The following is a 14411-nucleotide window of genomic DNA, read 5'->3' as shown; positions in this document are numbered from 1 at the left end:
ACAATGTTTTGTTTTTGTGCGATTTGACTTGTTTCATCTTTTATTCCAAGCTGGTGTAATTGTTTGAGACCAATAAACATTTATTATTATTATTATTATTATTATTATTCACATTTTCCTGAATAAGGTTTCTACAACTACCTGTAATTAAGAGATCATCAACACATACTAAAATCAAAATGATATTACTATCTTCCTTTTTCTTATATAAACATGGTTCCCGTAAATTTGATTCAAAACCAGAATCCTTCAGAAAATTATCAAGTGTCATAAACAGCACATTTCGGTGCTATAGATAATCCATAAAGAGCTTTTCGTAACTTCAATATTACCTTTGATTTATCAAGATTGATTCCTTCAGGAACACTTACATATTTTGGTCGATCAATTTCACCATGAAGAAATGCTGTTTTGACATCCAACTGTTCAACATGCCAATTCCTAGAAACTGACAATGCAAGTAATAATTTAACAACTGATAGAGCTGGTGTAGGAGATGCAGTTTCCTCAGGAGTATACTTTTCAGTATCTTTGCATCCTACAACAACTAAACGAGCTTACACACACCATTGTCCTTAACTGTAAATACCCATTTCAACGGAATACTTTTCATACCTTGTTTTCTTTCCACAATTTCCCAAACTTCATGTTGGTTTATAGCTTCAAGTTCGGACTGAATGGCAGTAATCCATTTACTGCTTTCTGAACATGTCATTGCTTCCAGATATGTTTGAGGTGTTTTACTTGTCTGATAGATTTTTGTATCATATACAAAACCAAATGGATTCAAAATTGTGGCATATCAAGTCCACTGGTTTCATTGCCATCAAAATCATCTAGCTGGGATATTTCTTCATATTCTATCTCATTATTTATCTGAGAGCTAACTGAAACATTTTCTAACATATTTGTAGCACTTGTTTTATCAACAGAATTGTTGGAGCTACTCTGTACTGGACTTGTAGTTCTTACAGAATCATAGTTTTGTTCAACTGATTTTATTTCAACAGGATTGTTTGCAACTGATACAACAGAATTGCCAGCAGGTGGCACAACAGATATGTCCGTAATGGACGCAACAGAATTGCCTACATAGGGCGTAACAGAAACTTTCTCACTGGACTCAACAGATTCAGACGAAACTGTTAATTCATCACTTGGGACTGATAACTTTGATTCATATGACTTGTAGGTCAACTCTTCATTTATTAGAACATTACAAGATGTAATAGTCTTACATATTTTAGGATCATACAACAAATAGCCAGTATCGGTATATCCTATTAAATACATTGTGCTAGATCTTGCATTCAACTTTTTACCTTTTGGAACATTTTCATTTCTAACTTCTGCCTGTGAACCGAAAATTCTTATTATATATTTTGCAGATCGGCTTGTTTCCCATAGAGTTTCTCATATGGAGTCAAAAAGTCTAATGATGAATGAGGCGTACGATTGTATAGATAGCAAGCAGTCGAAAATGCAAAACCCCAGAAAGTATTTGGAAAGCCTGATTCAAATAACAAGGCTCTAGCCCTTTCTTGGAGTGTTCTATTGAACCTTTCAGCAGTTCCATTATGCTCATGTTGATAAGGTTCTGCTAACTGAATTTGAATACCAAACTGATCGAGAACTTGTTGAGACAAGATTCGCTGATAAACTCTGTTTCACTATCACAACGTAATTTTCTGAATTGACCAGGACTAGGAAATAATGACTGAAGACCCAGCGAGCACAAACATCCCTGGGATGTTTTGGGATGTTTCGAAAATGTTGGCATGAGGATGTTTCCATGAAACGTAATATGCACTTCCCAAAGACGTCTCCAAAGGCTATTGGAAATCTTTATTTGTTCTGATCTGTGCCATCTGTGGCATTTCTTCGTCTACCTACTGAGAGGTACTGTCGAGTTGAAAATAATGTAAACGTGTGGATATCTTCTCTAGACGTCGCATAGTTTGCCTTGAGAGGTTTATTCCAAATAAACAATATACGATTCACCTATTTCATTTTGCCGCCATTTCCATTTTCTTCGTAGTTTGGACTGTGGACTGTTCGGAGTTGAAAGTTGATTGGTGATTTGTATAATATTAACTACTTCTGTGTTGGTTTTGATTGTGAATTTAGGATCGATCTCTCCATAGTAACCAAATACAATTAATAAGTAAGTATTACATAAATTAAATGTATAGTATAATGTCCAGAAACATACATATAACCTCAAAAGAATCCACGATGCGTGGTTAATATTATTTGTGTATTTGGGACTAGGTATAAGAGATCATTGTATTTTGGTTGGAATAATTGAATGGTATATGGAAGGTTATTATAATTATTCAAGAAATAACTTTATAATGTTTAAAGCCATATCATCGAGGATTTCAACATATTTCGATAATCTATCTCTGCCGTTGATAATTCCCAAAATATTTAGTAAGATTACTCTTCCGACGATGATAATAATTATTCATCACTTGTGAATCACAAAATAATTCAAATTGTACCAGAAAAGTTCTTGTTTTTGAAAACTCCTTTAAATTGTTCCATCTTTGAATACCAGTACAAATAATTAAATAAATAAAATCGATTCGCAAATCAATCTGTTCAGGAGCTATATACAACTCAAATCTTCCAGATCCTTTCATGCAGCTGTTTTCTCTGTTATTTTAATTGGAAAAAATCATCTTAACCTTCATATATTTTGTGAATTAATTGTTTGAGATGTTTTTATTTTGTAAATGTGATCCATAAAAAATTCCAAATCACTAGGAAAGTATTCGAACTCTATGCCAAAGATTGGTTTAGGCATATTAGGCAGAGTAGGAGGGACGATAAAATGAAGGGAAAATAAATTTTTCATATTTTTTTTTTCATTTTCCCTTTCGGTACATCTAATATTATAATCAGTTTGTTTTCTATTATTTCTGTTTTTTCCTTGTTGAATGTGATATTTCTTTTTGGTTATTTAAGTTTGTTTTATTAAATGTTATATATTTTTTCGTTTATTCTCCCTTTCTGTAGTATAATATTAATCAATTGTTTTTTGTTGTTCAATTTTTTATGTGAAATGTGATTTCTTTTCATTTTGTACCTGTTGGAGTATCATTAAAATGTTTTTATTCTTATATAGAACTTCGTAGTTCATTTAAAATAGAATGTGGTATCCTCAAACATTCAAATGAAAGAAAAAAGGCCTCACAAAAGAATTTCATATAAAGTCTTACAAACAGCGATTTCGTGTGCGCAAAGCGCTTTAGAAATGTTCTATTGTGTACATGAAAAGGCTATAAAAAAATTCTGAGTAGTTTTTTTTGTGACATCCCAGGGACATCCATATAATAGCCGCCTGCGGCGGACATTGGCTGTTCTATAAAAGTTCTATTCATGTATGAACATAACATCGCAGTGGATGTTCAATGTCTCGAAATCTCTTTTAACATCTCTGAAATGTTTTTGTGCTCGCTGGGGATAGTTCAAAGCAGACTTCAAAAACTTGAAAGTTTCAGACTTTTGTTTCATCAGGAAAATTTGTGCATATCTTGAATAATCATCTAGAACAATTAAAATATACTTTTTCTTAGTGTAATGTGTTGGCGGATTAACAGTTAATAGATCTGAATGAAGAATTTCACAAGCTCTAGTGGCTCGATCTCTTTCTTTTGCACATGTTTTTCTGGTCATTTTTGCTTTAGAACAAATTGTACAATTACCAGTACTGAGATTATACGTGAGTTCTTTAACTCCTTGAACAACATTAGGTAACTTTCCTAAGTAAGAAGATGATATATGACCCATTCTACGATGCCACATACTACCTTCCTGAGCCAACATTTTTAACTGATTACGAGTAAATCTTTTACGTAATTTTCGTGTTCCTTTTCTACTATTATTGACTCTCTTATTGGATTTGATAACTGAGAGTTTCATTTTAAAACTAGAATTATCTTTCGAACTTAACTGTTTATTTATACTATCTTCTTTATTTACATTAATTTTGTTGATACTGCTTGTATCACCAGGATTGACTCTTGCTGAGATTCGATAAACGCCATCCGATACAAAGAGCAGGTAGATCTTTCTTCTTAATTTTCTAGATAAAATAAATCCATTATTAGCATTTAGCACAAGACTTGTCCCAAACTGAATATTAAATGCACGGACACTGAGAATATTATCCCTTACTTCGGGGACATACTGAACATTAGCTAGATGTACAATGTGCGAACTTTTTCCAAACTGTACTAATAATGGAAGAGTTCCCTGACCCATTGACATAGTGCTTTCAGTTTCCGATGCCAAAACAACAGATATCGGCTCTTTATAAGCCTGATAGTTCAACAAAATATTCTGTACATTCACTACATGGTGAGATGCACCAGAATCAACTAGAAATGTTGCAAACATACTGAAATTATTCAAATCGAACAATGACTTACTAGATTTTTGATCTTTCAGTTTCCTGCAGTCCTTCTTTTCATGTCCCTTCTTATGAAAATCTCTCTCTGTTCACACATGTGTTTGACTTGTGGAACATCAAACCACATTTTCTGCAACTTGCATCACGCTTTTCAGCTGGTGTCATTTTCTTAATTTTCTCCAAGTGATCCAGTGTGTAAGGACTCTTTTCTGTCCTTTTCTCTTTAAAATAAGGAGACCTCTTAGCTGGATACTTCTCTTTTTTTGAACCATCCCTGTTTGTTCGATCAGACCTATTCTCTAAACAAAAATCACAACAATTATTATCATCTCTCTTACCACATTTGATGCAGAGCACTGAAACTGAATTAGGATTAGCAAAAGTACATTCTCCAATGGGATCGTCAATACAAAAAGAGCATACAGTATACACTTCATTGATCTCAGTATTGAGATTCTTACCCGTTATACCAAAACACTCGGAACAAATATCCAAACTATCATTTGATTCATTCTTATACATACTGTTTTCTGCTTCCCTGAAATATTGGCTATTCGCCACCTCCAGAAAGGCATTCTTTACGAATTCATATGTCCTCGTTTCCTCTGGTAGTGTAGCCATTGTGGTGAAAAACGCCAAGAAACCATTAGCATCCTTGATTTTATGGAGAAAATATCCCACGATGATCTTCGGGTCCAACGGAAAGCCCAGTTCCTTGAATTCTTGAACTCCTTTCTCAAATTGTGAGACGAAGTTCACCGGGTTCATCTTCGGATAAAATGTGATTTTTCCAAAATTGTCCAATACTTCCACCATTTTTTGAACGTCATTTTTGCCGAACATTTGAATCAGTTTTTTGAAGGCTTCAGCTGCCGTTTCTTCGTTTTCTATTACAGCTCTGGGAGCGTGCTGCAAAGATGCTTCCAAGTATTGTAGGACTTGAGCGTTGTACATGTTTTTCTCTTCTTCGCTCATGCTACACTCTGGTCCACCCATGTGGTGAAGTAAAAATTGGGATCTTCCTAGGGCCCTAATGTCACGCTCGACTCTTTGTTTCCATGAACGGAAATTGGAATGACCCCTCAGCTTGTCGCTGTTCTCAAATTGAGGTATTATGAAGGTGGGTATATTGACCTTCTCCACAGATTGTTCTGATATTGTGCTTCCTGTTGACGTTGCCGGAGGATTCAAGTTATTTATTTGCTCTGCCAACATCTTCACGAAATTGGTGTTCGTGAGCATTGCAAAAATGTTTTCTGGTACTCCCATCGTTGACCTTTCGCTTGCATCGGATTGGTCCATCTCGACCATTTCTTCTTGATTGAACATGCTTGTTGTTTTGATGTTGAACACGTGGTCTTCTAGTCTTTTCTGTTTCTTAATTAATACACACGCACATACACACAAGCGCTGCTACCATGTGAGGGTGGATACTCTTACAACTGATGAAACGGTTTTAGCAGAGTTTATTTGAAAATATTATTAACACACTGGTGAATTACACAAAATGGCTGATGGTCGCTTGAAGCTATTAATAGTGAGAGTAGCCTTTATCTATTCGCATTCCCGACAGAACTGGCTTCTGCACCATTAATAGCACGTGTACCTAACTCAGTTGCGCCTGCGCATTAGGCCGAACATAATATTAGTTGTCAGCAGGTTGTTTTATAGAAGTGGACTGGTCCCAAATCACTTTGGCCAGCAGTTCTTACTTCAACAAAATGCTTAAAAGAAAAAATCATGAATTTTCTGGAAGGCAACGACTTACTTTATAACAAACAGTTTGGTTTCCGAAAGGGTAGAAATACCGAGGATGCGATATTAGAACTTGTAAGTGAAATACATTCCAATTTAAGAAATGAGAAAAAAAATCTGGCAGTATTCGTTGATCTAACTAAAGGTCGGTTCATATTATCCGTCCGTCTCAGTTCAGTTCAGCTCAGTCAAAATATCTTTCAATGTGTTTTATATGGACTAAAGGTCAGTTCATATTATCCGTCCGTCTCAGTTCAGTTCGGCTCAGCCAAAATATCTTTCAATGTGTTTTATATGGACTAATTCATACTATCCGTCTCCGACTCTTCAGCACCTATCGGCACGCTTACGACCGTCCGACGGTATTCTTCCAGAGAATTTTGTGCGGATGGGCTGAAGGGCGTGGTTGGACTGAATGAGACTGAACGTATAATATGAATAAGCAACCGCTCAGTCAATCGAGGGTTTTCCTTTGTTGTGAAAGCTTCTTTGAACTTTTTTTTGTATTAATTGCGAAATATTTCACAGTATACAGGATGATTCATAACTATTGGGACATAGGCTAAGGGCAGATTGTTTGGACCAAAATATGGCGATAGGACCAAATATACTTCGATGAAATATTGCTGTGCAAAAAAGATAGAGGACATTAAAGTTGATTTTTTTTTCGTTTTTTGCTAATATATATATTCTTTTGATATAGAGCATTACAATCTTTAACAGCAAACAATAATTGTAGCATGTGTATGAGTTACAGTTTTAGCTAATAATTTCACTGTCATAGGCGGAAATGAACATTTTTTGTGGGGGGGGGCACCCCTTAGGAAGGTATGAGGTAATCGCACCCGAGGTAAAGATGTTGGGTGGAGAAGAAATCCGAAAATTCTAGAAATGGCTAAAAACAACGAAAAAGCTCCAGAATTGCTGTTTTTCACCGCTGTTTTCTAATTTCTCTATTTGTCTGGGGAGGGCACCGTGGACATCTGGGGGGGGCCCGGCCCCCCCTGGACCCCCCCCTATTTCCGCCTATGTTCACTGTATATTTTTTCATCCGTTTTTAAGAAAAACACAATTGAACCGTTCAGAGCATCGGAAGGGGATTTGAAGTAACGGCTTATTTATTTAATTTATTTATTTCGACGATAAAGCATAATTAAAAACAATGTTACATAAAAAGAATAAACTTAAATTAAATTTTCTACGTGTCCTCCCCCTACTTCTATGCTTTTTCTAATTCTTTCAATAAAGGACATTCGAACTTTGAAGAAAATATTATTCTCTCCCCTTATAAAAAATTTAACTTTAACGCCCTCTATCTTTTTCCACAGCAATATTTTATTGAGGTATATTTGGTCCTATCGCCATATTATGGTCCAAACAATCTGCCCTTAGCCTATGTCCCAATATGAATCACCCTGTATAATCAAAATGATATCATTCTAAAATAGCCATGATGTGTGGACCAATTTTTTCTATAATGTCCAATATTCACCTTCAACTTTCCTCTTTTCAAATATTGGTTAGACACCTAAAGTTTTTACCGACTTTTTGTTCCTCTTCATCTTCGTCTAACAATAATGCAAAAGCACATCATTCATTCAGGCGTAATTGCAGCAATTTTATTTTTAGCAGAAGTTAAAGGGTTTACGTCCTATGAGATAGGGCACGTAACGTAAGAGAAACAACGAAAATAATAATACTGATAATTTAACAATATTTTTTAAGGTCCTTCTTGTACTGTTTTGATCAAAATGAAAGGCTTCATGTGTCAAGTGCTGGTCGATTCGAATGCAACCGAAGATTCACGACACACGAAGCGGAAGGTGACTGAGACGATCGTGACTGATAATATGAACGCAACCTCCGTCAACGGCTAATGATCCTTCCGCCGGCCTGAACTGAGCGGAACGTATAATATGAATCGACCTTTATTCATACTATCCGTCTCCGACCCTTCAGCAACTATCGGCACGCTTACGACCGTCCGGCGGTATTCTTCCAGAGAATATTGTGCGGATGGGCTGAAGGGCGTGGTTGGACTGAATGAGACTGAACGTATAATATGAATAAGCAACCGCTCAGTCAATCGAGGGTTTTCCTTTGTTGTGAAAGCTTCTTTGAACTTTTTTTTGTATTAATTGCGAAATATTTCACAGTATACAGGATGATTCATAACTATTGGGACATAGGCTAAGGGCAGATTGTTTGGACCAAAATATGGCGATAGGACCAAATATACCTGTTCCGTTTTCTTTGCCTTATCCATAATTCTTACTTGAATGTGTGTCTTGAATGTGTCCTGTCACGGTCGCCAAAAATGTACAATTTCAAGTAATAAAGACTATTTCTTTTATAAGCAGAACGTTTATTCTTCGAAAAATGTACAATTTCAAGTAATAAAGACTATTTCTTTTATAAGCAGAACGTTTATTCTTCGAAGCTCTACAATTTTACTGCTCTAGACAAAATCTTGTGAACTCTCCTCATTTTTTTTATTGTATCTATAGCAACTGAACCCTTGATACTACGATCTTGCATTAGAAAACGGAACATTCTCCCACCTTGCTATTTTATAAACTTTCATGAAATAGCAACATTCGTTTGAACAATTAAAAACTACAAATGACAAAGTTAACCCGAACATTTTTTGACTGTTTGACAACCTTTTCGAGTTCTGAATATTCGACTCAAAATGTTATCTGCTCTTTCTGATACCTGAGTTTCATGCTCTTTATCTTTGATATTGGATATTTCTGTTTCTTCCTCATACGAGTCTAATTCTAATGGAAAAATTCTTTGAACTGACCGAAGAATTTCTCCTGCACTTGTACGTAAACGTACCAATCTTACCGAACCATCCTTACCAGGAAATAATTCCGTAACACAAGCTAATGGCCAATCTCCTCTTTTGGAATTATCATTTCCAACCAATACAACCTCCCCAACTTTCAACTGTCTCACGGATTGTGTTTTGAAACGATGTTTCAATTGACCAAGATACTCAATTCGAAACCTTTTCCTCAGTTGTTCACCTAACTTTTGCCTGTATTTTGCACGTCTGGTCAATTTACTACACTCGACAACATCGCAATCGTTAACACCAATTTCCTTTATATCTTGAATGAACATAGCTGGAGTCAAAGGACATAAATCGTCAACAGAATCAGACAAAAAAGTTATAGGTCTACTATTAATTACTGCTTCACAATCACACAATACTGTAAACATTTCTTCGAAGTTCAAAGAAGCCTTTCCTAGAGTTCTACGTAATAAATTTTTCAATATACGAATCAACCTTTCCCAAAATCCACCCCACCAAGGAGCAGCTGGAGGATTAAACTTCCATATGATCCTCTCCAAAGAACAAAATTTTGTCACAATGGACCAATCCAAACTCTTGAACATATTATAAGCTCCTACAAAATTAGTCCCATTGTCAGAATAAATAATTTTTGGACGACCCCTTCTAGCAATAAAACGACGAAGAGATTGTATGAATATTTCGGTCGAAAGAGATGTTAACAATTCCAGGTGAATTGCTCGATATACGGCACAGGTGAAAACAGCAATCCAAGCTTTCCGGCCGTCTCTCAAATGGACAGGTCCAGTTAGATCAATTCCGATCACCTCAAAAACCGAAACATCCCTAACACGATCTTCAGGTAGTGCACTAGGTAGTGTTTCCAATCTTTTACTCATAAACCTTTTACATATCACACATTTGGAAATAACCGATCTCACCGTTTTACGTCCACCAATAATCCAATATTTTTCTCTCAGCCGACACAACAATCCTTGAACACCTACGTGGCAAGCTCTTTCATGTTCTTCGCGTATCAATCTCACTACTAAGGGATGCTTGGGAAGAACAATTGGATACCGAAAGTCAAAACTATCTTCAAGATTTACCAACTTAGTTCTTATTCTCAAAACACCCGATTCATCCTTAAAAGGAAACAAACTCTTTATAGCATCATTCAAAGTACTAAATGAATCATGCTGAATCAATCTAAAAATAACCAATTCTGCATCATTTATCTCTTCAACTGATAAAAATCCACAATGTTTATCGTTAGGGTACCTACAATTATGAAGGAATCTTCTAATCCACCCCAACATGTAGACTGTTTTGTGGAATACTGAAAAATATTTATAATACCAGTCATCAGTATTGCTATTAACAACGCAAGAAATGGTAAACTTTTTCTTCTCTCGTGCTACTAACTCCTCGTCATAGCAGAAACTATCTGTTGGCCAATAACTTGCTGAATACCTCAACCATTCAGGTCCCTCCCACCATGCAGAATCTAACAATTTTTTAGCTGTGCATCCTCTGGAAGGTAAATCAGCAGGATTCATAGACCCTGGAACAAATCTCCATTGTTCCTTTGAAGAAACTTTCAAAATTTCATCGACTCTGTTACGAACAAATATAGCCCACTGTTGGTCTTGTCTAATCCAACCTAATACTGTAGAAGAATCTGTCCAAAAATAATATTCAGCATCATGGAAAACATTCGATTCATATAAATTTCTAACTAGACGCGATCCAATCGTCGCCGCAATGAGTTCTAAACGCGGTATAGACATCTTTTTCAAAGGAGCAACTTTGGACTTAGCTTGAAGCAACTGAACAACAACGCCCGATTCCGTCTGAATTCGCAAGAAGGAAACAGCAGCATAAGAAGATTGAGATGCATCACAAAATATATGAATTTCTAGTTTCAACCATCTGCTATTCTTGTAAGCTGAAAAGTATCGAGGGATTCTTATTGAAGACAAATATGATATTCCTTCGAACCACTTCAGAAATTCACTCTTGATTGATCCATCCAACTCATCATCCCAACCAATTTTCTCTTTCCATGTGAGCTGTAACAACAATTTGGGGTAAACAGTTACGGGACAAGTAAAACCAATAGGGTCAAATACTCTATGTGCTATCGATAAAATAGTTCTTTTAGTTATTTTCTCAAACTTCAGATTGCCCCAGTTACTGGAATTTATGGCTAATGTATCTTCCTCTCTATCCCATAGTAAACCAAGTACATTAGTAATACTGTCGATTCTATCAGATGGGTAAAATGAACTATTATGCTCCCACCCTCGCAAATCAAATTTAGCTTTACTCATTATATCTTTAGCTCTCGAAATGAAATTCAAAAGTTCCTCCTCACTATCTACACTGGTTACACAGTTATCAACGTAGAAACTATTCATGAGCTTTTCTATAACATAACATGAAAAGGAACACTTGTCTCTCAAAGAAATCTCCAATTCTTTCTGTAAATGGTATTGAATTACAGCACCTAAAAGAAATGGGCTACTTATTACTCCAAACACTACTCGACGATGCCTGAACACACATAAGTTACCATCAGGTTCCTTCCACAAAAATCTTAAATAATCCCGTTCAGACTCACTCAAACCTATCTGAAGGAATGCCTTTTTAATATCAGCAACAACACCGTATTTTCTAAATCTGAATCGGAATAAAATTGAAGGAATCTGCTCAATTAAACTCATGCCCTTTTCCAAACAACTATTCAAAGAAGGACTGTGTTTCTCATGCGCAGATGCATCAAAAACTGGTCGAACTGGAGTAGTACTATTCATCTTCAATACTGGCCTGTGAGGTAAATAATGACCACTAATACCAGTCTCCCCGTGGAAAACTTTTTCAATGATACCTTCAGACAACCAATCTTTGAACACATCTTCATACTTTGAGTAATACCCATCTTTCATCAGCTTACTAATTGTAAAATTGAGTCTACGAACAGCCAATTTGTAATTTGATGGAAGCGGTGGATGTCCTTCGATCCAAGGAAGATGAACAACATATCTACCATCAGATTCAACTGCTACAGTTTCTTTAAAATGCCTCAATGCTGCTTGCTCCATCTCTTCTCTAGATTTTGATTCAACTGGATCCCTAATACCTAAAATATCCAAATCCCATAAATCCTTGATTTTCAAATCATCTACAAGCATTGAAGTACTATACATAACATTACCAGTTGAAGTTTGATCGAAATTTGAAACATTATTTTTTCCCATCAGAGTCCAACCCAAAAACGTTTCAATTGCTGTAATTCCTGAAGGTAACTGAATAATTTTACCTGTCAATAATTTACCAGCAACATCTGCCCCTATTAAAATTTCTACTTCGAGTGCCTCATCGTCCCTTATGATCACATCATTATTCAATAAATTTTCTACTAGAGAACTTTGACACACGGAACCGATTCTACCACAAATTCTCTCCTGGTCTAAAGTAAGGAAATTGCAAAAATATTTTCTATCCAAATCGCACAAAAATATTCGATATGAATTGTGACTGCTTTCACCTGTATTCAAACCCCCAAATAAACAGTGAATAATTGTTTCCTCACACTGAACTGGTAATCCTAATTCTTTCGCTGTACGTTTCAAGACATAAGATCTTTGAGAACCTGTATCAATTAAAACTCTGCCTCGGCGTTCAAACCCATTACTTCCTCTGAGAATAACTACGAGTGTTTGTAAAAAAACTCTCGTTGTTCGAGTGAGACTAGTCAATGAATTTTCCTTACAAGCACTAGACTCGTTCGTTGGAAGTTTTGAATTAACGTCTGTCATTGGACACATCACCAAGTAATGCCTTTTTCGACATTTTTCACATCTCATGTGAACTTTACATTTCTTGGCAGTATGACCACGTCTGAGACATATGAAACAGTATCCCTTTTTTAAAATGAGCTGTTTTTTATCAGAAAGAGAAATACCTTGTGAATTCGAACATTCAAAACTCTTATGCTCTGAACGTCCGCAAAAAATACAAGAAACAACTTCGTTATTTGTGGTCACGAGTTCAGAAGCTGTATATGGAGTTGCTTTGTTGTTTTCTGTCGTCATCATCTTCTTCTGTTCCTTCGCCCTGGCAGATCCTACTCCTGACTTCGCCATTGAAACTTTCTCTTCATTCTCAACTTCATTCCTTATAAAATCCATAAGTTTCTTCACTTTGTCTTGAGATTTCGCTGCCGCTGTATCTGCCGAATACGAACGCTGCCATATCCGCAAGAGCTCCTCAGGAAGACAGGATTCTACCAATGGAAATAACATGGCTGAACATTTATCTGATGTGATTCCCAGTGATTCAAGAGCTCTCAACTGACATTCCAACTTGTCATATAACATTGACAGGGACTTTGTGTTTGATGTTAGTAATCCTATCAAATCTCTTATATATAATTCAATAAGGAGTTCTTCTCTTCCGAACCGGGACTTCAGAGCCTCAATTGCCTTAGGATAATTCTCGAAGGTGGGTGGAAAACTCTCCACGACAGTTCTTGCTCTTGACTTAGGTATTGTCGATAGAATTAGGTACTGAAATTTCTCCTCATTGTCCATGGTGGGATCTTCATCTAGTTTCTTAAATAATCCCCAAAAATGCAGCCAATCTCGAATATCACCACCAAACTTTTTCAACTCTATCTGTGGAAGCTTAAATTTTCTTTGGAGCGTACCAACTTCGCCTTCTGAGGATGATATTTCGCGAACCTTTTCTGTGGAAGATGAAAATCTTTCTTTTATAACATTGAATTTCAATGAATATTCTTCCACACTATCACAGTCTGTTTCAATATCGGTGTCACTCATATTTTCTTCTATCATGAAGTTAAACACCTCCTTGTCTAAGGTCCTGATCTCTTCATATTTACTCTCCAGAACTTGAAAAGCCGCTTTAACTTCATCACTATTAAAATTCCCATTGGAAATCCGGCTTTCAATATTATTGTAGATCTTTGTGAAAATTCTTCGGTGTACTGTTCTTGCTTTAGAAAACGGAACAATACCTCAATGAAATATTGCTGTGCAAAAAAGATAGAGGGCGTTAAAGTTGATTTGTTTTCGTTTTTTACTAATAATTTAACTGTATATTTTTTCATCCGTTTTTAAGAAAAACACAATTGAACAGTTCAGAGCATTGGAAGGAGATTTGAAGTAACGACTTATTTATTTCATTTATTTATTTCGACGATAAAGCATAATTAAAAACAATGTAACATAAAAAGAATAAACTTTAATTAAATGTTCTGCGTGTCCTCCCCCTACTTCTATGCCTTTTCTAATTCTTTCAATAAAGGACTTTCGAACTTTGAAGAAAATATTATTCTCTCCCCTTATAAAAAATTCAACTTTAACGCCCTCTATCTTTTTCCACAGCAATATTTTATTGAGGTATATTTGGTCC

The 14411-nt window shown here is 35.8% G+C and overlaps 1 protein-coding gene across 1 annotated transcript; it reads right to left on the bottom strand.

Moving 5' to 3' along the window:
- Positions 1–8803: 8803 nt before the first annotated feature.
- LOC123311680 lies at positions 8804–13972 on the bottom strand. The gene is made up of 2 exons (XM_044895749.1): positions 12940–13972; positions 8804–12114 (listed from the first exon to the last, which is right to left on the bottom strand). Exons 1-2 carry the CDS (start codon positions 13829–13831, stop codon positions 8804–8806), a joined length of 4203 nt encoding a protein of 1400 aa, XP_044751684.1. The 5' UTR covers positions 13832–13972.
- Between the last annotated feature and the right edge of the window lie 439 nt (positions 13973–14411).

This window comes from Coccinella septempunctata, chromosome 4 (genome assembly GCF_907165205.1).
Source record: "Coccinella septempunctata chromosome 4, icCocSept1.1, whole genome shotgun sequence".
In the NCBI taxonomy this organism is placed as follows: domain Eukaryota; kingdom Metazoa; phylum Arthropoda; class Insecta; order Coleoptera; family Coccinellidae; genus Coccinella; species Coccinella septempunctata.
This window is presented reverse-complemented; position numbering and strand designations above follow the sequence as displayed.